The sequence below is a fragment of the Herpailurus yagouaroundi genome, unplaced genomic scaffold (assembly GCF_014898765.1).
Source record: "Herpailurus yagouaroundi ecotype Mexico unplaced genomic scaffold, PumYag 203, whole genome shotgun sequence".
Classification (NCBI taxonomy): domain Eukaryota; kingdom Metazoa; phylum Chordata; class Mammalia; order Carnivora; family Felidae; genus Herpailurus; species Herpailurus yagouaroundi.
The window spans coordinates 27787635-27813444 of NW_024412434.1; the positions used below are offsets into that span (position 1 = coordinate 27787635).

Consider the following 25810-nt stretch of genomic DNA (forward strand, 5'->3'; position numbering starts at 1 on the left):
CCTGGAGCCTGCTTCGGATTCTGTGTCTCCCGCTCTCTCTGCTCCTCCCTCACTCACACTCTGTCTCTCTCTTTCTCAAAAATCAATGAATATTAAAAAAATTAAAACAAAGAAAAGACCAAAAAACCCCTCTCTCTAGAATAGTTACTGTCCTTCCCAACCAAGCTGGGTGATTGGATAATTTTTATGTGTTTTCTTTCTTCTGAAAAAAATCTCTCTGGCCGCCTGGGTGGTCAGACGGGGGTGAGGACCTCTGTGCTCAGTGACTGTCCCCGCTTCCCTGGGGTCGTCCTGCAGCCGTGAACTCAGCCCTCGGATTGGTGTTGGCCAGCCGAGTTTCGTTCGTCCTGTGTGTCTATTTAACGTACTCTGTGGAACTATTTTTTACACCTTGTGATGGTGTGACCAGACTTGGCAGGTGAAATAGCAAAGACTTAATGCCTTCCTTTCTCTTCCCTTATTTATGAATAACACCTAGCACATGAGAACGTGTTCTGTTAAGATTTTATTCACTTCAAACCTGCCGATGCTCCTTTATTTGGGTAGTTAGCAGTCAGGGACTTTTAATAGTCAGCCTTGCAAAGGCAGCCTTATTTCAGACAGTGAAATCAAAACCCAGGACTTGATTACCTCAAAAAAGGTGTGTGAGCCGTTCGTTCATTCCATTTTTCACCCTCAAGTGGCTTGCACCTCAACGATTAGTGTTCCTTTTCTGTCTGTTATGAAATAAATATGTTGGTCGCGTAAGTAGCCTTCTGTTTTGCAGAACTGGATGGCCGCTAATGAGCATATGCCTGTTTTCTTTTAAGTTGTGAAATTTCCTTGGTGGCGTTTCATGGTCTGTTTTCATGACATCGTGGGGAAAAATGCTTCCCACTGGTGCCTTCGCAGAGGAGGGAGGTTGTCAGGGTTTCCCTGATAAAATGTTTACAGGCTTAAGAGGTTTATGAATCAGCTGTAAATATTTGCTCTGGGTTTATGAGACCTCCGCTCATAAACAGCGTGTGTGTTTATCTGTTGCTCATTGAAACGTCTTTAGAGAATCGGCTGTTGGGGATGTGTGTGCCGGGGGGATGTGCCAGGAGTCACAGACTGGGAAAGACTTCTTGTAGGGGACCCTAAGTTTGCTGTGCGATTTTATTGTCAAAACTACCAGTGCGGGACATAAAAGCTTTATTTTATTTTATTTTTAAAAAAAATTTTTTTTTTTTAACGTTTATTTATTTTTGAGACAGAGAGAGACAGAGCGTGAACGGGGGAGGGTCAGAGAGAGGGAGACACAGAATCCGAAACAGGCTCCAGGCTCTGAGCTGTCAGCACAGAGCCCGACGCGGGGCTTGAACTCACGGACCGTGAGATCATGACCTGAGCCGAAGTCGGCCGCTCAACCGACTGAGCCACCCAGGGGCCCCATAAAAGCTTTATTTTTTAAAATCCCATTCCAGATCTGACTTCTGGGTTCTTTTTAAAAGTATTTTCTCTGGGGGCGCCTGGGTGGTTCAGTCGGTTGAGTGTCTGACTTCGGTTCAGGTCAGGATCTCACAGTTCGTGCGTTCCAGCCCCCCGTTGAGCTCTGAGCTGACAGCTCGGAGCCTGGAGCCTGCTTCGGATTCTGCGTCTCCCTCTCTCTCTGCCCCTCCCCCGCTCATGCTCTGTCTCTCTCTACCAAAAATGAGTGAACGTTAAAAAAAGTAAAAAAAAATTTAAAGTATTTTTTCTGGACTGCAGGAGGCATCAACTCTCCGAAGTGGTGTTCTTTTTTTTTTTCCCCCAAGTGTATTATTTTTGAGAGAGAGAGAGAGAGAGAGAGAGAGAGAGTGAATGGGGGGAGGGGCAGAGAGAGAGAGGGAGATGGGACAGAGGATCTGAAGCAGGCTCTGCACTGTCAGCCCAGAACCCGCTGTGGGGCTTGAACTCACGAGCGGTGAGTTGGACGCCCAGCCGGCTGAGCCACCCAGACGCCCCTGAAGCATGTTCTCAGGGGCTCACTTGGGAGTCACAGGGGGGACGTCTCCATCTCTTAGGAACTTGAACGAGCACCCGAGGGAGCATGAAAGCATCTACGGCCTGTGTATTGCGGGAAGAGAAACACGGTTTGTGATGAATTAAGGTTCGGCGAGAACAAAATGTGGGGTAGGATGTTCGCAGCCTAGGTGGGAGCTGTCTGAAGCAGGAAGCATTGCGGGGAGCCGCCCCAAAGCTGAGAAATGTGACCCACGGTCTCGCCCTCACGGCTGATTCCAAGTGACCGAGTCCCCAGGTCCTTCCAGGCGCGGTGATGGGGCCCATCGGAGCTCTGTAGGCCCAGGCACCGGCTGCGGCGGGCAGCTCCTGGGGGCCCCGTCTCTGAAGGCCCAAGACTGAGTTTTATGCCCACGTCTTCCCCTCGCTGTGTCCTCCTGCAGAAGGACTCCAGGGGCTCTGCGCCCTCTGTCCTTGCTGAGCCTGGCTGCTGCCTCCCGCCTTGCCGGGTCACCTGCGTCTTCCCGCCTCCTGGCTTGGCTCTGGAATGTTCTAATGCTCGCCAACACAGAAGCCGGCCCTGGAGTGCACCTTGGACCCTCCCGGAGGAGGAACGGGTCGTGGTGGTGGAGTGGACGTGCCCCACGTGAGACCGGGTGGAAGGGTGACCAGGAAGGCGCCTGGGAGGCGTTCCGGCTCGAAAGCAGACAGCCTGGGCAGGACTCCGGCCTCTGCGGCCAGACAGGTGCGTGGTCCCGGTGGCTCCCTCGCCTTGCGGGGCTCCCGACTTCTCTTCCGTGAGGTGGGGATGGTAGTAAGCGTCTGTCAGGGTTCTTGGAAGGACGAAATGCGGTGATGCCTGCAGAGCAACGAGCAGAGAGCTGCCAGCCCAGGACAGCGTGGCTCTTAGGACACCGCCGTGACCGTGTGGTGTCTCTGTGGGGCTCCGTGCATGACCCACAGCTGGAGCGGGCGAGGCCTGCCGGTGGCGTGGGCTGAGCTTAAGCTGGACAAGTAGGGGGTGCAGCAAGTTAGCCGCCAAACAGGCACCTCGCCAGCCCCCCTGAGCACGTAAGTGCTGTGCGGGGATGCCTTTGGCTGGTGCCTCAGGAAACAGACTTGGTGATCGAAGCTTGCGGCCTTTGGGAGAGAAGAACTGTGGGTCAGACCACCCACTGGGTGACCCCCGCCACCCCCCGCCCCGAGGTACTTTCCAGAACATAACTGTGTCTCAGAGTGTCTCTCGTTGGCTGGCGGCTAGAGGACCCGCTGACTTTTTCCGGGGAGCGTGTTTCCAGTGGAAGGACTTAAGTCCCTGGATGCAGCAGAATGTTGGGAGAACGACAAGGGAAAAAGGTTTGCTCTTCAGATGGCTTTTGTTTTTCTCGGACGTTTAATTGCAAGCCACTTGACGGGGGTAGGATCTGCGGAGGCCGTGCTTAAGCAACTTTGATTTAGAAGACAAAACGCGAGGTAACTGCGTTTAGCCTCGCGTCATCCGGCTTTACAAAAATTACCTTCTGTCGATTTCTGAGACGCCGCAGAGCCTCCCAAGAAAATGACTTTTCCTACTGACAACGGAAGAAACCTCTCGTGGAAAGAAAGGCAGCAATAGCCCGCAAGAACAAGGCTTCCTTTCTTAGAGTCCCTTGTTGTCGATCCGGCTGGCCTACCTGCCCGGATATACCGCTTCTCCATCAGCAACGTGACCAAAAGCAGTGTTTATTCTTGGCCAGTGACATCGGCTTCTTGCCTGTAGAAGACACACAGGCTGAACATCCACACCCGTTGCTCAGTATTGCAAGAAAAGAGAATCTAAACTTTTGAAGCTCTTGCCTATCTGCATGTGTGGGTACCCCCGACTGCTCTGTGTTCCTTAAGATAGCCCTGCAGATAGGTGAAAGTAACGTTTACAGCTTATTAGTTCTTTCCATTTGAAACTACGCCATAATGTCGTTACCTGTGCTTCGAGAGGAGTTATCTGGTGCCTTTTGACGATAGAGATTGTATCTTATGCACAGTCTTCAATGTCTGGAGAATTGTTTGATTGACAGCTGGTCGGCTTCTGTCACTAACTTGCTAGGTGACCTCACATCTTGGAGCGATCCTTCTGGACCTCAAATAGTGTTTTCCTTGGAATCACGTCCGGGCTCGTGCTTCCTAATAAGGTCCCTTACAACACCAACAATCTGTGCTGTCGTTTTGTAACCTCCAGCTGTGGTAAGTGACCAGTGCTCAGAGGTGTTCATCTGTACATTAAGGTGCCTCCTCAATGCCCAGTGGTTTCCTTTACCTGGTCCTCCGACCTCCCGGAAGCATGAAGTGCCCACAGTGACAGTGGCTAATTCCAAGTGAATACACTAACACGCGGCAACTGTGCCCCGAAACAAATCTCATTTTGTTTGCCTGAGAGCGCACTTAATTTTACCCTGGATTTTGCCGGGGTAGCTCACGTAGAATTTCTCCAGTGTTTCCTTTTCTTAGTCAACATTCTGCAGTCAGCACACGATGCTGTGCATGTAATAGTGTTCTCCTAACCTGTTGAATTTGCTTGTCTCCTGCATCACGGATTTCCTGCTTTTCACTGAGGGCCGGTGCCATTCCAGTCGTCGCTCTGGTATTGATATTCTGACTGTATGTATTTATTTATTTTTTTGTCTTTTCAACAGAAGAAGGTTCAAGCCTGGAGGAAATTGGCTTTAACTGGGGAGAGTATCTGGAAGAAACGGGAGCCAGCGCGGCTCCTCACACGTCGTTCAAACATGTATGTGACACGCCTTCTCTTTCTGCATTTGGAGGGTGGGAGGGGCATCTGCAGGAAGATGCTGAACCTTGGGGAAGAAAAGGGAAATTGAGCCAGGATTTCTTAGAAATCAGGAGGAGATACGGACACATGTCTGTTTGCTTTTCGCAGAGAGCTGTGGGGAAGATGGGCCTTATCCTTGTACGTTATCTCTTCTGATAACGGGGGGCTGGGCCTGGGGAGGGGGAGCTCAGCGTGTACCTTATCCTTGTTCTGTGCCCTAAACAGCCCGAGTAGACACGGCCCGAGACAGGAAAGATTGATTGATGCGAGTAAAGAGCCAGCAAACTAGGCAAGTACATGTGAAGAGTAATAGTATCTCAGGAGATGTAATGGCTGTGTATTCTCTTAGTTGGAAATGATATTTTTATTTTGACAGGACACCTAAAAGTCTTCTAGCCATTTGGGGGCAGAGGAGTGAAGTCAGAGGAAATCCCCTGTAAATATCCAGGGCACATTTGTATCAAACCAAAAAATCATTTTCGCAGTAATATTCTTTGAGCAATGCAAATAGCGTGCCCAGCCAAGGGGAAGTCCCAGGAAGTAAAAGATCGAGGTTTTACCAGATTTTTGCTTATGGGTGAGATTTTTGGTCATATGCCATTAGCAAGGGGAAGACTGAATTTCCAGGACTGGAGTTCTGAGGCATTACAGTTTCTTTGCTGGAAATGAAAATTTAATTCCAAGACACATTTTTTTTTTTTTCCTTCTCTCTGGGCTCTCCGGGGCAAAGACTTCTTAGCCCGAGTGTGGTGAGCAAACTGGGGGCACATTTCCAGCCTGTTCTTGCTTTTGGCTGTTTTGCCCCTTCAGATTCTAGAATGACTCCGCTAGATCCCTTCAGGTGGTGTAGGAAAGAGGTACTGTCCCACAAACCTTTCCTTCCTTTCTGGACCAGGAAGTTACCAATATCCCCCCCCACGGAGCCACTCTGTTCTCTTTAATCCTGTCATTTCTCCCACCTCCCCTTTAACCCCAGTGTACTCTCCTGGATGCACGTGTGCAGGGTTTAAAGGAAAAGTGGCGTGGACCCGTGGACAAGCTATGGATAATTCCATCATCTCTTAAGCAGCTGCTACTCACGGATATCAGATGTGTTTGTTACCTTTCGAACGTATGGCCCACCAGGCTCCAAAGCTTTCTTTTCAGGGGAGGGCTGGTAGATCCTAATGGACTGTAACCGTTAATTAAAAGAAAAGAAAGGAGACCCATTCTCTAAGGCTGTGCTATCCCCGCAGTGGCCGTTAGCCACACGGAGCTCCTGAGCCCTTGAGACGTGTACCATCCGGACAGATGCTGTCGAGGTAGAACACACACCAGATTTCGCAGGCTTCCTTGGGAAGGAAGAATGTAGAACAAGTCATGAATAGGTCTGTGGATTACATCTTGAAATGATGATGTTTGGGAATATGTTGGGTCGAGTAAAATCTGTTATTAAATTAATTTCATCTGTTTTATCTTGCTTTTTTAACATGGTTACTAGAAAGCGTAACGTCCGGTTCTATTCCTCTTAGCGCTGTTCTAAGCCAATAGGAATGTTGTTTTTATTTTTATTTTTTATTTTTGAGAGAGACAGAGAGAGCACAAGCGGGGGAGGGGCAGAGAGAGAGGGAGACACAGAATCCGAAGCAGGCTCCAGGCTCTGAGCTGTCGGCACAGAGCCCGATGCGGGGCTCGAACTCGTGAATCATGAGATCGTGACCTGAGCTGAAGTTGGACGCTTAACCGACTGAACCACCCAGGCATCCCAGGAATGTTGTTTTTAAGTGCTGTGTGTTTTTTTTTTAAGTTATTTGGGGTGGGGAGAGAGAGAGAGATAGAGAGAGAGAGAGCGCGAGCGCACAAGTTGGGGAGGAACAGAGAGAGAGGGAGAGAGAGAGTCCCAAGCAGGCTCCGCACCGTCAGCACAGAGCCCAGTGCGGGGCTTGAACCCACAGACCGTGAGATCCTGACCTGAGCTGAAATCCAGATTCGGACGCTTAACCAACTGAGCCCCCCGGGTGCCCCTTACGTGCCGTTGTCTTAGCAGCTCTTGTAATCTTCCGGATGTGTCAGGCATAGTGATGTCGTCCCTGTGCTTCTCTTTCCTGCAGGTGGAGATCAGCCTTCAGAGCAACTTCCAGCCGGGGATGAAATTAGAAGTGGCCAATAAGAACAACCCGGACACGTACTGGGTGGCCACCGTCATCACCACCTGCGGCCAGCTGCTGCTTCTGCGCTACTGCGGCTACGGCGAGGACCGCCGGGCCGACTTCTGGTGTGATGTGGTGATAGCGGACCTCCACCCGGTGGGGTGGTGCACGCAGAATAACAAGGCCTTGATGCCCCCGGATGGTAAGCTCCAGCATCCGGACGCCAAGCTGGCCCGCGTCCCGAAGCCTTTTGGTCCCTGAGCGATCGCCGTCCGTGACGCTTGTAGACAAGCCTGGCAGAGATTCGAAAACCGACGTAGGAGGGAGGTCTGGTGCTTGACGCGCCGTGTCTTGAGTTTCAGTGGCTGGAGGGGCTCCAGAGTGAGGGGGGACCTGGGTGCGTTTTTGGACGTCCGCCCAGCCGACCGTGGCCTTCCGCAGACTTAAAGCTTTGGAGCCTGACCGTCACACGGGTGTTGGGGGTGGGAAAGGGAGGCTGAGGGACGCCCATGACTGACGTCTTGTTTCCTCTTCGGGTTGTGTGGCTTTTCTTCCGCCTTAGAGACGGAGCGTTTTGAACAGTGGCATCGAGCATCTGGAACAGGCTTCTCTAGAAGGTTTAACCTGCCTTCTTGCAGGGAGACCGTCAGGGTGTGAGGCACGTAGAAAACCAAACTCATGTGGAGAAATGACATTACTCTCGAGGGAATGGCCAGAGCTTGTGTAGTTGAGATCCATTTCGTTGCTGGAAGACGGGGTGCTCCACTGGGGTGACTGTACCCCCCCAGGGGACTTTTGGCAACGCCTGTTTTGGTTACGACAGGGGGTAGGGGATGCTGCTGACATCGGGTGGGAAGGCCGGGTGCTGGCAGACAGACACCCTTGCTTGGACAGGACGGTTCCCACACAGGGAATCGCGGGCTCAAACTGGCCGTGGTGCAGAGTTGGAGAAAACCCCGCGTGTCATGCAGGCACGGAAGGAGCCCATGCGATCGTGTACATGAGAAAAGCTGCGTTACCAAATACTTGAACCTCAACACCTTGTTTTCCGTGTTTGATGACAGGGTGACGCTTGAAGACTTTCTGCGCTGATCCTCAGGCGCCTGGAACGTGTCCGTAGGACTGCCTGCCTGTTACAATTCCGACTTGATGTTTTCACTTCGAACCGACACGTAACGTGTTAGAGTTGAATTCCGAGCTTCTTCTTGTCCACCGTTATGGGCGGTGGCTTTTTCCCGGAACTTTTCGATACTGTCTTCTGTTCCGAGTTCCGATAGATCGTTCTTCCGATTGGTGGGAATGGTCTGGGTTGTGCCTAATTGAGAGCCTGCTAACAGGCAGTCATAGTAGACACGTGGAGTTTGAGTTGCATTTCCGTGACATTTGTAAGGACCGACTGCACTGCCCGGGCCTCAGCTGACTCGTGGCTCCTTACTGCCTTGGAAGAAAGAGAGACGGGCCCTTTGCGTCTCTTCTCCCCCGTGGACCTCTTTCTGCTCCTCTGCCCACGTTACCCCTTCCTCCCCCAGCGGTTAGCTCACCGGTCACTTCCTCAGGTAACCAGGGTCAAACCCCGTCTTTGCTCACAGAGCCCCTGGCGCCCTTAGAGGCGATGACATTTGTGAGTGTGCCCCTCCCCCACATCGATAGTTGAAGAAAACCTGAGTCACGATCCACATACTGTAAGATTCATCCCTTTAAGTGTGCGGTTCACTGATTTTTGATGTGGTCACAAGGCTGTGCAACCACTGTCATTGCCTTTTTTAAAATGTTTTATTTATTTTTGAGAGACAGAGAGAGAGAGAAAAAGACAGAGAGAGAGGGAGAATGAACAGGGGAGGGGCAGAGAGAGAGGGAGACACAGAATCTGAAGCAGGCTCCAGGCTCTGAGCCATCAGCACAGAGCCTGACGTGGAACTTGAACCCACGAACCGTGAGATCATGACCTGAGCTGAAGTCAGACGCTTCACCCACTGGGCCACCCAGGCGCCCCCCACATTTTCTTTATCTGTTCATCTGCCCATAAACATGTAGGTGGTTTTAATGTCTTGGCTGTTGTAAATAATGCTGCGATGAACATGGGGCGCAGAGCTCTCTTTGGCATAGTGTTTTTGTTTCCTTTGGATAGACTCCCAGTCATGGGATTGCTGGGTCACAGGGTAGTTCTAGTTCTAAGTTTTTGACCAACTTCTGTACTGTTTTCCACCGCGGCTGCACCGGTTGGCATTCCCACCAGCAGTGCTCGGGGGCTCCCGCTTCTCCACATCCTCGCCTGCATGTTCTCTCTGGTCTCTGTGACGATAGCCATCCTGCGCGTGTGAAGCGACACCTCCCTGCGGTCTGGATTTGCGTTTTCCTGATGATGAGTGATGGCGAGCGTCTTTTCGTGTACCTGGATGCGCTCTTTGGAGAAATGTCTGTTCAGAGCTTCTCACTTTTTCTTGCTTTCTTGTTAAATTGAATACAGTGGACACGCGACTTTACAGCAGTTTTGGGTGTGCAACAAAGTGATTCACCTTCTCTGTATCGTGTGCTCTGCTCCCCACAAGTGTGGCTAACATCTGTCCCCATGCAACGCTGTGACGGTCTCATTGGCTGTATTTTTCATCCCCGCGGTGTATTCACGTCATAACTGGAAGCTCGTACCTCCAGTCCCCTTCACCAAACGCATGAAGGGAAACCAGTGACGCTTCTGCCCATGTTTAAATTGGATTGTTTTCGGCTATTGACTTGTATGGGTTCTATATGTATTCTGGATATTAACCCCTTATCAGTATGTGGCTGCAAATATTTTTCCCCATTCCGTAGGTTATCTTTTCATTTTTTAAAAAAGTTTTTTAAGTTTATTTATTTCTTTTTGAGAGAGAGACCGAGAGAGAGAGAGGGAGAGAGAGAGAGAGAGAGAGAGAGAGAGGGGAAGGGGCAGAAGGACAGGGAGAGAGAGAATCCCAAGCAGGCTCTGCACCATCAGCGCAGAGCCCGACGTGGGGCTTAAACTCACAAACCACGTGTTCACGACCTGAGCCGAAACCCAAGAGTCGGACGCTTAACCCATCGAGCCGCCCAAGCGCCCCAAGTTATCTTTTCATTTTGATGATGGTTTCTTTTGCTGTGCAGAAGCTTTGTAGCTTCACGTAGTCTCACTTGTTTATTTTTTGTTTTATTGCTTGTGCTTTAGGCATCCTATCCCCCCAAAAAAACCAAAACCCCGCTAAGATTGATGTCCAGGTGCTCCCCCCACACCCTGCACCCCTCTGTTTTCTTCTAGGAGTTTTATGGTTTTTGGTCTTACACTTAGGTCTGTAGCTCATTTCGAGTGAATTTTTGTGAGTGGTGTAAGATAGGTTCCTTCTTTTTTAAGACTGAATACTATTCCCTTTGCTTTGAATTAAGACAGCTGCCGAGGTGAAAAGATAACGGTGTAATGCACGATTATTTAATTTCCCCGTGGTCTCTGTCGGCTCATGAAGCAAACCAGTCGCGATGGATGCTTCGCGCTGATGGAATGTTGGGAAGGCGTCAGTGCTGTTTAGGGGACGAGAGGTCTTTCTGCCCGCCCCGCTCTGCACACAGAGGCCCCGTGGTTGTGCCCACACACCCTCGGGAGGGTGCCTCCCTCGCCCCCTCGCCGTCCTTTCTCATCTCCTTTATGACTCGCTCTTAAAGTTTGACGCGTTAGCAGTTAAATGCCCTTGGAAAGGCTGTACTACGATGGTTTCACTTTATATAATAGATTCTCTAGTGAATCGTTCTGGAGACAAGTTCCAGGGTGCTGAATTTTAACACTCTTGGAGCTAATGGGTTCATTTGGTAGAAATGCATGCTGTTGCTTGAGAGAAAGAGAGAGAGAGAGAGAGAGAGAGAGACAGGGCATAGTTTATCAATCAATTCTTCCTCCTCGCTTGGCTGAAAAATGTGGCAGCAGCCACAGTTTCGGAAACACCATCAAATTTGTATCCTACTGACTTTGCGCTATTAGGCAAGACAGAGAGACACTTAAAATGACAAATTCCCGATGAAAAATGGGAACACCCAGTCAAGGGGGGGAAGCATTAATGTGCCTGAGTGATCCGAAGCCCGCTCAAACAATAACAAGTTATGCTAATTTAAGAATGTCTTCGTGGCTCCTTTTAAGGAACTTGAGAAAAAATTTAGTAGGTGATCAATATGACTTGGAAATCTTCCGCGCGGAGAACAAAGTCAGGGAATAGCAGGTTCAGGGGGGCAAAAGGTTTTATTGATTGCTGTAGTACAGGATAATTACTGCTTTGTAGCCAGAGGCGGCGGGTGCCCCGCAGGGAATCGGGGGGAATCTATTTTCGAACAAGGATTCTTGTTTGTGTGGTTTTCTGCCGTAGAGAGCTAATATCATTGTAAATTCTGGAACTGTACCTGGTCGGTCTGCGTCGCGGCTCAACTTGAAAGGCGTCGCAGGGTGTTAACACCAGTTAAAGTCGGCGACACGTGACGCTTTTGTTTGAGATGCTCCAGTGTGATGGATCTTATTACCGATCTCAGGAGTCGGGATGTTTTAAAGGGAGTCAGGGGGTGTTTTGACGGGAGGAACATCGCGGCTGGAGCCTGGGGGTCGGGTTCTCACTTTGCCTCTGCCGCTAATTTAGCTACCTGGGTGAGATTCCTCTCCATTTTCTCATCTTTGAGAGGAGGTTGTATCGGCCTTAAAGGCCGTTCCAGCCTGACGAGCCTCGGTTTGTGGTCCTCGTGAAGGAGAGGAGGAAGAAGGGTGCTGGTTTGCCCGCCGTAGACGTGAGGAGTGGACTTTGTTTTGGAGCTGAGACCTGTGGAAGTGTGTACGAAGCACAGAAGTTTCTGTGTCACTGTGGGGGTGATCACGTTTCAGTGGATTGGGGGACGGACGGGGCTGGGAAATTCTTGTGAGTGCCTGGGTCCTTTGTCGCCTGCAACGGACAGAATTTTGCTCGATAAAGAATCCAAAGAATCAAAGATGCCGGTTCCCTGTTGGAGCCCAGAGAACCGGGAATCATTCCCCCCGAGTGACAGCGGAAGTGGAGTTGAGTCCATCACTGTGTGCAGGACAGCTCCAGAATACAGGCGGGGGAAGCAAGGGGGTGAGGGTGTGGGCGATTGTGCCCCCCCCCCCTGGGAGGGAGGAAGGAGAGGGCCGCCTTTCCTGCTCAGACTGGGGTTAATAGCGCTCAATGCCTGGGAGGACATTCTGGGGTTGCCCCAAGTAGCCTTTCATCTTCTGAGGTCACCGCATTAAGAGACTCATTTTATGATTTTATTTTATTTTTGTATTTATTTTAAAGTTTTTTTTTTTAACGTTTATTTATTATTTTTGGGACAGAGAGAGACAGAGCATGAATGGGGGAGGGGCAGAGAGAGAGGGAGACACAGAATCGGAAACAGGCTCCAGGCTCTGAGCCATCAGCCCAGAGCCCGACGCGGGGCTCGAACTCACGGACCGCGAGATCGTGACCTGGCTGAAGTCGGACGCTTAACCGACTGCGCCACCCAGGAGCCCCTATTTTTGTATTTATTTTAATGTGTAGTTTTGAGAGAGAGAGAGAGAGAGAGAGAGAGAGAGAGAGAGAGAAGGAGTGTGAGCCGGTGAAGGGCAGAGAGAGAGCGGGAGACACAGAATCCGAAGCAGGCACCAGGCTCTGAGCTGTGAGCACAGAGCCCAACGTGGGGCTCAAACTGACGAAACTGAGATCATGACCTGAGCCAAAGTTGGACACTTAACCGACTGAGCCACCCAGGCGCCCCCTGATTTTAGATGATAGTTTTACCAACCACCGAGCACAGTCCCCTATTTTTTACAGTCCCGTATTTTTCTCGCCTTGCCATCTGAAATGGACGTGATACCTGAATCACCACGAGCCACCATTATTACACTAAACGTTACAAAGAAGGAAACAGCGTGGTGGCTGCTCTCCCCGTTTCAATAAGATGTGATTCCAATCCACAGGCAGAGAACTCCATTAATAAGGACGTGTTCAGAGAGACCTGGGCGTAGTGGCCAATTGGCCGTCCAAAGAGCAGTGTTCCTGCTCGTGAGCTCATCGGCGCTAATCTCTCATATTAAAAGTATTAACAAACATACTACATTAAAGCATCGGTAAGTGCAGTGGAGGATTAGAGCTCTTATTAGAGGAGCTAGATGGAAAACGTTTTAGCTTACTAAATCAATAAGGCTTGATTTATTCATAAGCACACGCAAAGCTCGCAAAGGGCAACTGCCAAATAATTATTGTTTATGGTGATAATGTAAGGAAATCATTTAATCCAGTGACTGTTTCACTGTTATTTATTGAGAAGTAGCAACTACCTCCTAACGCGTGGGGTCAGGGAGCTTTGACTTTCTAGCAGGTGCCTACCGAGTGCCTGAAAGAAATGCTCCTGTGAGATTGCAGGTGAGTACGAAGCCTGCCCGAATAAGACCCCTCGGCTTATAAATTGAGAAATATTTATGCGCGCTTTCTACTGTTGCAGTAAAAGTATTGGAATTACGGTGCCTTAGGAATCATGCCACTAATTTTTATTTTCCCCGTTATTAACATTTCTGTAATTTGAATTGCAAACTCTGCAGTCTTGCCAGAATGAGTCTATTTACCATTCAAAGTTGAAGGAAAATTACTGGGAGTCAGTTAATATATAACTTATTTGAATAAAGGGATGTTTATTCATGAAGCGTTAGCAGCAAGTGTGAATATGGCCTTATGTTACACACGTAGAGGCAGCCAGGTTCTGAAGCCTGGTCTTAGGACTGTTTGGGGGAATTTTGTTTTTCCCCGTAGTTGGTTATAACGTAAGAGGTGAGGGGGGCAGTTGGTGTGTAGGGCTGTGAAATCGCGGGACCACGGGCCTTCCAGTTATGTCACCGCGGACTCTGAGAAGCAGAATGCGACGGTGTTGATGTTTATGACCTGAACGACATTTTCGTAACACGAATGGATCGTACACAGTCAGCGTGGTTTTCACTGGCCGCCTTCGGTATCCTGGGAGTACCTGCCTCTTCAGGCGGTCCTGTGTCTGCTCTTCACATCTTCTGGCCCCTGCTTGTTGGTTCTCATTTGCTTGGGTCCTGTAGGCGGCTGGGCCCCGAGTGTCGGGCACAGGACAGGACAGCCACACGTGGCCTCGTGCGGCCTCTGAGCGTGTGACCTCACGTTTCCGAGGCTCTGTCTTACGACACACCACGTTGGCCCAGATGGTCGCTCAGGTTTCCTTCAGCTCAAAAATGTTCTGAATGTGAGAATTCAAAGAGCAATGAATGAGATTTATAAAGGGGCTCTGAAGTCAATAAATAGGCCCCATGATTAGATACCGATGAAACTGTTCGTTTTAGCCTGTGGAAGGAAAAGCAAAGACCGAAACCAAGGAAGGCAGACCGACTGGTGGTCCTGTCCAATAAATTAAAACCCTTTGCACAGATAGTGGTGAACAACTGTTAGCTTATGAGTAGAACAGTAGTCTCTTCTCCTATAATTCCCGCTTGGTGTTCGTACTTGTCTTTTGAAACTCACTGTACATCACACATCCCCGTCTTTGGTTTCTCGAAGTGTGATCACGGATTTTATTCTGTTTGCATCATGGCTTTTCTTTTATTTTTTTTTTTTTTTGAATGTTTTTTTATTTTTGGGACAGAGAGAGACAGAGCATGAACGGGGGAGGGGCAGAGAGAGAGGGAGACACAGAATCGGAAACAGGCTCCAGGCTCTGAGCCATCAGCCCAGAGCCTGATGCGGGGCTCGAACTCACAGACCGCGAGATCGTGACCTGGCTGAAGTCGGACGCTTAACCGACTGCGCCACCCAGGCGCCCCTTTTTTAATTTTTTATTTATTTTTTATTTTTTTATTTTTTTTTGCATCATGGCTTTTCAATTAAAAACACTTTCACCCACAAAATAATTTTATTTGGGGCCTGCTGTGCACCAGCTAACTAAATCTAACCCTATCTGAAGAATGCCTTTGTAAACTGGCTGGTATGATTTTTTTTTTTTTATGTTTATTTATTTATTTCGAGAGAGAGAAAGAAGAGGGGAGGGAAAGAGAGAGAGGGAGACACAGAATCCCAAGCAGTCTCCGTGTTGTCAGCACGGAGCCCGATGTGGGGCCCGATCTCACGAACTGTGAGATCATGACCTGGGCCGAAATCAAAAGTCAGACGCTTAACCGACTGAGCCACCCAGGCGCCCCCTGGATGGTATAATTCTTATATTACATTTGAAAATCGTGGCTTGGTAAGTGGGAATACCTTATCCCCAGGTCAGACAGTCTGAAGTCGAGTTTGAGGTAAGGATTACCCGCCCCCACCCTCCACGTCTGAAATCGGTGCTTTGAAAATAGGAGGAGGATGTTAGTAAATATTTGTTTATTGATTAAGTTGTGTCAATCAGACTGTTGAATCCTTAGACTCGAAATCTTGGAAACGTACTACTAAGAAAAGTGGTGGAATTGGCTTCTTGTGATTTTTAAGAAGAAGGTAGAGCGCTAACTTGTCCAGAATGTTTTCCGTCTTGTCATTTTTGGAGGCAAATAAATGGAAGCGATTCGGTCTGGAACTTCCTTGCCAAATGGTAATCATGAGATTATGTAAAGTTATGTAAATCGTATCAGATGCTATTTGGGTTTTTCTGCAACGTGAAAACTGTAAGCACAAAGCGGCACCGTAAGAGTTTCCGTCTCGGTGTTAGTTGTAAATGAATTTACTTTCTCGTGCTGCTTAATCCAGCAGCATATACTTTAAGTCAGGCTCGTGTCTGATTCTGTGTGGGATGTGGGTGGGCTAGTTCTGTGGGTCCCTGTGGCCTCTTGTTGGCCATTTTTGGTCCTTCGTCTCCCTGTCAGGGCCTGTCTTCTTGGTCCCCTCTCCCCTGTTGAGGGTCCTGGCCCTGGACTGCTCTCAGCGGAGCCCAGGTAGTGCTGAGAGAACCTTCTAGTCACCTTTGAGCAGACAGGGCTCTCGCAGCGCAGCACGGCCTCCTGGGACCTCTGACTGTCCCCAGCCCGATGTGCCTTTGTTTTCCGCCCAGAGCCAGGAGCCCTGGCGTCATCTGGTCCCCTCCTTCATGCCTCTGACTGCCTTCTAGCTTGTTGGACTGGTGAGTTTCTCCCACCCCTTTTCCTGCTCTGGGCTCCTGAACAAGACTCTGACTTCCTGCTGCTTCTTGTTAAGTTCCCCATCCAGGCTCAAGTTTTTCCAGGGTCTTGCCTCCGTTCCAGGATCACGCCTCCATTCCAGAGCCATTCCAAGCATGCCTCTGTTCCAAGCATGCCTCTGTTCCAGGGTCATGCCCTCTGCATTTATCTGAGAGGTTGACAGGACCCAGCCATGGGAGTACCTCTTCCTCAGCTGTGTGTTGCTCTCTGAGAGTACCTGCCCCTGGGCTTACCTCCAAGACATATGGCTAATGCAGATATACGTCTGGGTACAAGGGTCTATGACGTGTTTAGAAAGACAGTAGCTAATGTGACTTCATCGTGGCTTTAGTTTTTTTTTTTTCTAAAGTTTATTTATCTATTTATTTTGAGAGAGAGAGAAAGCACTGGTCAGGGAGAGGCAGAAAGAGAGGGAGAGAGAGAATCCCAAGCAGGCTCCATGAAGACCGCACAGAGCCCGACGCGGGACTCGAGCCCACAAACTGTGAGCTCATGACCCAAGTCGAAGTTGGACGCTTAACTGACTGAGCCAGCCAGGCACCCCTGTAATTTTCCCATTAATTTCAGTAGATGATTTAGAATATTTAACAGGAAAGTAGCTTTTTTTTGAAGACATACAAGATATACTAAAAATTGTGATGTTTGCATTTTGATTTACATTGTTTTCATTGAAAATATTAAAATTGTATAGACTGGAGATAATTATATTTTATCTTTTAATACCTTGAATGATTTCTGTGAATAGAATACAAATTATGTAAAAATCTTGCTTTTTTTTTTTTAACTAGATGGGTAATGATTTTGCTGGAAAAAATATAAGGAAAATAATTTTTTATGGAATAGATACAGAATGATTTATGAATTATGTAAGTCTTTAATTTATTACTCATCCAAACATTGCTAGCCCATCAACAGCCGGATACACCGTCATTATTAAATTTATTTATCTTTGGCATTTGACCAACTTGCAGTTGTCTATATACCATAGCTTTTTACATACTATGTGACTCTGTTATTATGAAGATGTCTTTGTCCACGTAGGAAGATGGGGCATACTTTACTTCACAGCCTGTTTGCTTGATTAATGACTTGAGAATATTTCCAGTGTGGTATGTGGGCTCACATTTGAGCTCTGCTGGGCCCTGTACAGGGAAGGGTGGCCTGTTCAAACTTTCCACCCTGGGTTTCTCACGGCCCCTGTGACCTGGGCGGGGGTTACTTGGTATGGGTCCATTTTGGGAGCCAATTTCCGGACCCTTGCGTTCTGTATCTTTCGTGACACCCATCCGCCTGGGAAGACCACTGAAGTGTCTGTTCCCGCCTCCCCAGCCAGCCAGAGAAGAATGTCATCTCACGCATAGCCTTTGGGGCACCGAACACAAAATCTCGGTGTGTTAAGTGAAGCCTTCTTTACTCAAGGCATCATATCAAGGTACAACACTTTTACGGTTAATCATCAAATTTTGTAATGTTCCTTATGTTTTGATCTGGACCAGAAGTAATTTTAGTACCCTGAGCCTGAAGAAAATTTTCATTTTACGGTTGGAGGGATTTTTAAAAGGGTAATTTTTAAAATTATATGTTACATTTTTTGTTGTGGTCTCAGAGGAGTCAGGTAGGGTGAGCAATAAAAGAATGAAATGAAATGAAATGGGAATGAAAAAAGGTGAAGATATTACGTGTAGTAGGAGTCGGAGGGGTGTGGGGTGGGCTTGAATTCAGGAGGAAGAGGAGTTCCATGCAAAGGGTTGAAGTTGCACTTAATTACATGCATTTAAAAATGCATGGTTGTGGGGGCGCCCGGGTGGCTCAGTTGGTTAAGTGTCCAACTCTTGGTTTCCACTCCGGTCATGATCTCATGGTTTGTGAGTTTGAGCCCCACGTCGGGCTCCACACTGACAGTGTGGAGTCTGCTTGGGATTCTCTCTCTCTCTTCCTTTCTCTCTCTACCCCTCCTCTGGTCGTGTTCCCTCCCTCTCTCTCTCTCTCTCTCTCTCTCTCAAAATAAAGACTTTAGAAAAATTTTTTAAAAATTAAAAAAAATGCATGGTGGAGAGGGTCAGATCACTCTTTCAGATATAGTTATGGGAGCGATACAGCATTTTATTCAAAGTGTCAAAAATGCAGTTATAGGAAATGACATCCTTTGTAACTACTGAAATGAATGAAAAGATTTTAGAATGCCTAATCGAAAATATGCAAGGAGGGGGTGCCTGGGTGGTTCAGTTGGTTAAGCATCCGACTTCGGCTCATGTCACGATGTCACTCACCGTTTGTGAGTTCGAGCCCCACGTCAGGCTCTGTGCTGACAACTCAGAGCCTGGAGCCTGCTTCGGATTCTGTGTCTCGCTCTCTGCCCCTCCCCCACTCATGTTCTGTCTCTGTCTCTGTCTCTCTCGCAAAAATAAATAAACATTAAAAAAAATTAAAAAAAGAGAAAATACACCAGGGGGAAACATTAGTTTTTTCAGAATTCTTTGGAGGGGGTATGTGAGTAATAGAGTTTGAAGAGCCGTCTTCCATACCTGTGTCAGAAAAAAGGCCATTCTTGGGGTGCCTGGGTGGCTCAGTCAGTTAAGCATCCAACGTTGGCTCAGGTCATGATCTCACATTTCGTGGGTTCAAGCCCCGTGTTGGACTCTGTGCTGATCGCTCACAGTCTGGAGCCTGCTTCACATTCTGTGTCTCCCGCTCTCTCTGCCCCTCCCCTGCTTGTGCTCTGTCTCTGTCTCAAAAATAAATGAACGCTAAAAAAGAAAAAAGTTTAAATAAAAAAAAAGGCCATCCCAAAAAGCCGACTAGTCCCTCCTGCTTTCCTGGGCACGTATTTGGCCTTTATGATCTGGAAGGTGTACTTTTATCCCAAGGGGTGACTGCCTGAGCCTTGCCTGGCAGGTATCTCAGTATTCTGAATGTCCTCCCATGTCCATCCTAGACTCGTAATTCAAGGGTTTAGAAGCCTTTTAGGGCTCTGGAAGGATTTCTCATCATTGGGCTTTTGTAGAATTTATATTCAGTCATGGGTTCCTTTCAAGTCTCCCTCTGGGGTCCTTTGCTGATGGGAGCACCAGAACTGGTAGAGAGAGGACCTTGGCTTGATGGTGAAGAGCCCTGACATTGCCTCCCGGCCGCTCTCTTGGTCCACAAGCTGTGTTACTATTGCTATGGAAGTGGGAAAAATTTTACACCAATCTACCAAGGGTTATTTATTGAGGTTCTACTCTTTGCCCAGTGGCTTTTTTGGTGGGAATAATGAAGCGTTTTATATGAAGCTCATTTGTACTGTAGTCAACTTTTGGCCAATGACAGGCACACAGGTGATGGGCTTGCTTTTGGAAGTCGATGTTTTATAGGACACCTGCCAGCGTATGGATTTATTTGTCGGTGTTTCCTGCTTTGGCCATTCCCTCTCGAAAACCTCACTCTTGTCTTGCCAAGATGTCCTGGAAATTAATTTGAAATTCTGATCTCTGGAAACTTGGGTTGCATCTTCCTTTTTGTCCGGGTGGTAACTTCTCTGAGACTGCACTCTTCCTGTGTTTTAAAAATTTGTCTTTGTTTATACTAAGCCATTTTAGAGCGTGGTTAGCTGTCATGGACATTTACAAGAGCCGGAGGTTGACCTGATTGGGCACGGAAGTGCGACCCCTGACTTCTCTGGTGGTCTGCCAAAGGCCGACGGGAAAGGTCCGTCTGCACTGGATCCTGTTGGTACTTAACATCAAATAAATGGGTGTTTTTGAAGCGGCTTCTTGTGCATTGAAGAGTGTGCCTCCCGCCGTATGGAGGAGGGGGGTGCCGGCCTGAGTCTGGTGGTCTGGCTAGTGGCTCAGCTCTGCCTTTCGCTGGTCGTTACCTCGGAACAAAGTCACTTAACCTGTTTCCATCATACCCTCTGCATCTCCGTTGACGGCAGATATGGAAGCTCTCTGGAACCTGACAGTAAAGTGGGAAGAACACGTAGTGTCACGGTATTCCTTCTTTTTTTTTTTTAATGTTTATTTTGAGAGAGAGAGAGAGAGCGCGCGCACAGGGGAAGGGCAGAGAGAGAGGGAGAGAGATAGAGCATCCCAAGCAGGCTCCGTGCTGTCAGTGCAGACCCCAACGTGGGTTTTGATCGCAAGAATGCTGAGATCGTGACCTGAGCCAAAATCAAGAGTGGGATGCTTCACTGACTGAGCCACCCAGGTGCCCACCTCCTTCTTTTTTTTAAATGTCAGAGGCCCGGGGCGCCTGGGTGACTCAGTCGGTTAAGCGTCCGACTTGGGCTCAGGTCACGATCTCGCGGTCCGTGAGTTCGAGCCCCGCGTCGGGCTCTGGGCTGATGGCTCGGAGCCTGGAGTCTGCTTCCGATTCTGTGTCTCCCTCTCTCTCTGCCCCTCCCCCGTTCATGCTCTGTCTCTCTCTGTCTCAAAAATAAATAAACGTTAAAAAAATTTTTTAAATAAAAAAAAAAAATAAATAAATAAATGTCAGAGGCCCTAATGGTCCCCCTTCTAGGGAGGCGTCCGTGAGGAAGTCCTGGCATCTAACGTGGCATTTGTATAAACTCCTTAGAGCCTGTGCTAAGAATGTAGGAGGAAATCTAGAAATACTCTCTTTTTCTTCCTTTATCCTCTGGCTAAGGATGGTGTTTTATTCACTTTTAAATTTTATTTATTTATCGAGATTGATTACTTTAAAGACTTTACTATTTAGAGCGGTTTTAGGTTCACAGCAGAACTGGGGGGGGAAGGTACAGAGACTTCTCTTAAGCCTCCTGCCCCCCCCCCATACACGGCCTCCCCCCATCAGCATCCCCCACCAGGTGGTACATTTGTTACAGTTGATGAAGCTACGTTGACTCGTCAGCATCACCGAGTCCATAGTTTACATTAGGTGTTGCACTGTCTGTGGTTTGGACAGATGTATAATGACATGTGTCCACCATTATACTGTGACACAGAGTCGTTTCAGAGCCCTAAAAGTCCCCTGTGCTCCACGTGTCCATCCTTCCTCCCCGCCCCGCCCCAGGCACCCGTCGATCTGTTACTGTCTCCATGGTTTCCTTTTTCCAACACGGCCGTGTAGTTGGAATTATAACACTTTTATTTGTTATGCCTTGCCCGTAGTTAAAGCTCAGTATTTGGTTAAGTGGATAAGGAACGGAGCCTCTGCACTAATTAAAAATCACAGCAGCCACCGGCAAGAACTAATTGGTAGTGGCGTATGCACGTTATTTATCGAAGGGCCTCTTAAATCTTACCGCACCCACACACATCAGTCCCCGGTCCTGGGCGCGGAAGCCCGGTGCATGTTGGACACGGTGCTTAGAAGCAGGGAGGAGAGCGTTAGTCGTGGACGCTTGTATTGAAGATGAATGACGACAGACAGCCCGACTGCAAGGGAGGAGAAGGGAAATCTGGGGAAAGTGGGTGTCGATGGCAGAGCAATCTAATGCCATTTATTGTAGGAGCAAATAGCCCTGTCGGTGGGACTGGAGGGTATGGGCTTCTGTACAGCCAGGTGTCAGCCATTCTAAGGGAAAGGCTAATAACTGATTTATAGGACTCTCAAGCCTCGAAAAAGTTTTCGTTATTCTGTATCTACCAAACAGGTGGCAACAGAGGGGATATGGCGTGGAGAAATAAAGGCTGTAAAGAACAGCTACTCTTTGGGGCGTCCGGGCGGCTCAGTTGGTTGAGCGTCTGACTCTTGGTTTTGGCTCAGGTCGTGATCTCAGGGTTTGTGCTGACCGTGCGGAGTCTGCTTGGGATTCTTTCTCTCCTCTCTCTCTGCCCCTTCCCTGCTCATGCACACTCTCTCTCTCTCTTTCTCAGGATAAATAAATAAGCGTTTATTTAAGAAAAAAAGAACTGCTACTCTGATAGACAGGTGCTTTATGAGTTGAGTGGGTCCTCACTACCTTAGAATTCTGCTAGAGTCACATCTACAGTGTAAAACAGTCCCTAGTCTGTCTCCTTTAACATGATAAAGCCCTAAGACAGCAGCCTGGGGGCATTGACCTGGTGCACAAATAATTTTAATGATTTTTGTATTGGGAGACGTGGTGAATCCAGGTGGGAAGTCCAGGTCACGTGGTCTGGGCCCGGGGACGGGGACTGGCCAGAACAGAGCAAGCCCCCCTATCAGTAGGACGGGCCCCATGGGAAAAATCTAGAACCTACAGCAGGATTGGGCGCTCGCCTGGGAAACTTACGGAAGGATCAGGGCTGGCCCGACCTCATCAACAGGGTAGACGGAGGCAGGGGGAGGGAGCTGCGGGATGGAGCCGTAGGTGACCCCTTTGGGGCCCTGCGTGGATGCCTTGAGTGAAGGAAGGTTGGATGGGGCTGTGTGTGTGTTCCAGGAGGGCGGCTGGGCTCCCGGCGGCCCCCTGGCCGAGTGGCAGGTTAATTTCGGGATGTCCCCATGAGAGAGGGCTTCTGAGCCCGAGCCTTCCCACCTGTTGGAGAAGTGCCTCCACATAGGGGCATCCTAGAAACTGATTTCTGCTTCCACAGCACCTAATCCTCCAAGTGTTGTGTCTAAGATTGGTGATAGGCAGGGTGGCAATCTGCATATGCAGCCTGAGGGTCTGGGAAAAGCACAGGTGCATAGAGGCAGCAGGCCTGAAACCAGTGAGCCCCCACACGGCGTCCTGTGCCAGCCTGCCCTTCGTTCTGTCTCCTTTAGATCCTGGACCCAAAGAGGTGTTCTTTGTTTTTTGTTTTTTTGTGTTTTGTTTTTTTGAGAGCGAGACAGGATCCCACAAGGGGCGACAGAGAGGCAGAGAGAGAGGAAAGTGGGGCTCACCTGGGGACTCGTGTTGTACCTGAAGCAGGGCTCGTGCTCACCCGATGTGGGACTCGAACTCACGAACGGTGCTGCGCTCATGACCTGAACCGAAGTCAGATGCTTAATTGTCAAAGATGAACCCGAATCTAGTTAGGTCCAACAGCTTTGAGGACAGAAAGATTGCACACGATGAGGCCCAACTGTTCATCTTCTAAAAAGTTCCGGTGGGGGGGCGCCTGGGTGGCTCAGTCGGTTAAGCGTCCGACTTCGGCTCAGGTCATGATCCCGCGCTCCGTGAGTTCGAGCCCCGCGTCGGGCTCTGGGCTGACGGCTCAGAGCCTGGAGCCTGTTTCCGATTCTGTGTCTCCCTCTCTCTCTGACCCTCCCCCGTTCATGCTCTGTCTCTCCCTGTCTCAAAAATAAATAAACATTAAAAAAAATTAAAAAAAAAAAAAAGTTCCGGGGGGATTGTAGCAAGAATTCACAGTAGTCAGCCGCTAGAAATTTCGTATTTCTGAAGAGATGTAACCAGCAGGAAGTGCTATTGAATTGAAAAGAAATACGATTTTAGGGCTTTTCATAATTATTATTTTTCTGGTTATCTCTTACCGATTGACAGAGCTGTTTGGCATTGTTGATCAAACCATGCAATTTTTTTTTTAAAAAAGCCCGTTTGATATATTTATACAGTAGTGACTAATAGCCCCCCAAAGCCCATTGTGGGTTATAGAAAGGAGTTATCGCCATTAAAATCATCTTTACTTATTTTTTTCACACTAGATAGTTAGGTCAAGTCATTAGTATCTTCTCAGTTTATTTCTTAGAAAATTATATGATGAATATCTTCTGAGACTGTCATAAGGCGTATTAACGTGCCAGCCCCCACCAGCTTCCCACCACCCTCAAGCATCACCAAAACAAAACTCTTTGAAACATCGCCAAAGAGAATACAATTTATTTAAAACCTACTTTCTGGTTTAAATGTTTTATCGTCCTTTAGAGATTAAGGGATGATTTATATGCCTTGCTTAGTGTTATTTGGAGTGATAGTCAATCACACGTTTGTTTTTTGAAACGAATAAAGCAACGTTTTTTACATTCTTCATCTGTACATCTAATGTGTAATTTGTTAGCCCATCAAAATTAATTTTAGATCCCTAATGTACATGGAGCTCTGGATTTATAAGTCCTGTTAATGGTTCTTTCAGTAAAGCCTCTGTATTTATGTGCCCTTGTAGGCTGGATTTCTGCAAAGCATTTATGCAGGGAGGATGTTCACATAAATAACCACTGGCAAATAAATGTCCATTAAACATTCTATTAACATAGCTGGCAGCAGTTTCTTAACAAATATTTAAGTGCAGTATATTAGATTACATTTGATTTTTCTTGGAAATGCTTGCCTACTTAGTTTCCCAATTTAGTTCATCCTACTGGTATCAGAAGAATGTTTGATTCTGTTTGCTAAAGTATACTTGACCCTTGAACTTGATGGGTTTGAACTGTGACCGTCCACTTCTGTGCAGGCTGTTTTCAATAAATACAGTATGGTACTGTATTTTCCCGCTAATTTTCTTAATGGCTTCCTTTTAAGAAGACGGTGTGCAATACATATATGTACATATACAAAGGATGGGTTGACTGTTGATGTTATCGGTAAGGCTTCCAGTCACCAGTAGGCTGTTAGTATTTAAGTTCGGGGGAGTCAGAAGTTATATGTGGATTTTGACTGCACTGCGGTCCTCAGCATGCATAGCCGCCTAACCTCCGCGCTGTGCAAGAGTCAAATGTATTATAAAGATTTTTAGGGGGGGGTTTTAGAAGTACAGAGATTTGGTCATTATTTTCTTTTCCGATTTCTATGGCACCCTTTTTTCTTTTTTTTTTTCTAGACCCTCCTTCCCTCTTTCTTTTCCAAAATGTTTCTCGTCTGGAGATTCTTCCCTTACAGCTCATCCGAGGTCCTTGATCGCATGGTTTATGTATTAGGGTACAGCGTAAACTTCTGTTACCAAAAAACCCCTCAAACACTGGGGCTCGCAGTCATTTAGAAGTTCACTGCCCTTTCCTGCAACAGGCCGGTGGGGAGTGGTTGGGGATGGCAGACCTCTGTTCTCTTGGGTCCTTGTGGCACTGGGTTCTCTCCATTCCGCTCTCACCGCTGGATGGTGGAAGCTTGATTCTGCTTTGCATTCCCAGCAAGAAGGAGGGAGAGAGAGGGAGTCGAGGGCCAGCCGCCCGCTTTCCATGGGCCGAAACTTAGCACCCGGCTATCTCTCATTGCACATGAGGGAGCGAGATAACGCCGCGTAGCTGTAGGGCCCCACTGCGTCGCCTAAACTCCCGGGGTGTGGGAGATTCTCTTAACTAAAAGAAGTGGTCCGTAGGGACCATTAGCAGTGTCTGCTACAGCTCATTCAGCTAACAAACGTTTTTGTTTTTAGGACGACTACTTCATCTTTCCAAACATCTCGAGGAAAACGTAGGAGTGCTTGAGATACAAAAACCTGGGACCAAACTACTTTTTTTTTTTTTTTTCATTTGGGAGTCAAAATTTATTCTCTGTAGTTGATGAAGCGCCTTTAAATTTCTAGCTGGTGGCATTTGCTCTTGAGTTAGTATGATCTGTACTTTCCCCCTGTATTAGCCTTTAAAGAGCTTCATGGCCCAGCAGGATTGCCTTTCTCATAGTTGGGGGGCACCAGCCACGCTCTCCCTGTGCTCGTAAGGTGGAGCACAGCGGGAATGGTGCATAAAATTATTTACTACTTTCGCATCTTTGTGTGCTTAAACATACCATATTGGGCCTAGATTCATGTTTTGTTTTAAATTTTCAGATCCCATTTTTCTTAGGCTTGCGTTTATCAGTTAATATGTGTACGATTTTTTCAAGAGACCCGCAGCTCTCAAGACTTGTTTTAAGAATTAGTGGTGTCTTGGGGCGCCTGGGTGGCGCAGTCGGTTAAGCGTCCGACTTCAGCCAGGTCA

The 25810-nt window shown here is 48.1% G+C and overlaps 1 protein-coding gene across 7 annotated transcripts in view; it reads left to right on the top strand.

Annotated features, from left to right (window-relative positions):
• SFMBT2 (Scm like with four mbt domains 2) overlaps positions 1-25810 on the top strand; it is a 229688-nt gene that overhangs the window by 29637 nt on the left and 174241 nt on the right. For all 7 annotated transcript variants that reach the window (XM_040451499.1, XM_040451497.1, XM_040451500.1 and 4 more), the window contains exons 3-4: positions 4632-4726; positions 6859-7099. In XM_040451499.1, the coding sequence (XP_040307433.1) occupies positions 4632-4726; positions 6859-7099 (336 nt within the window). The remainder of the gene's footprint in view (positions 1-4631; positions 4727-6858; positions 7100-25810) is intronic.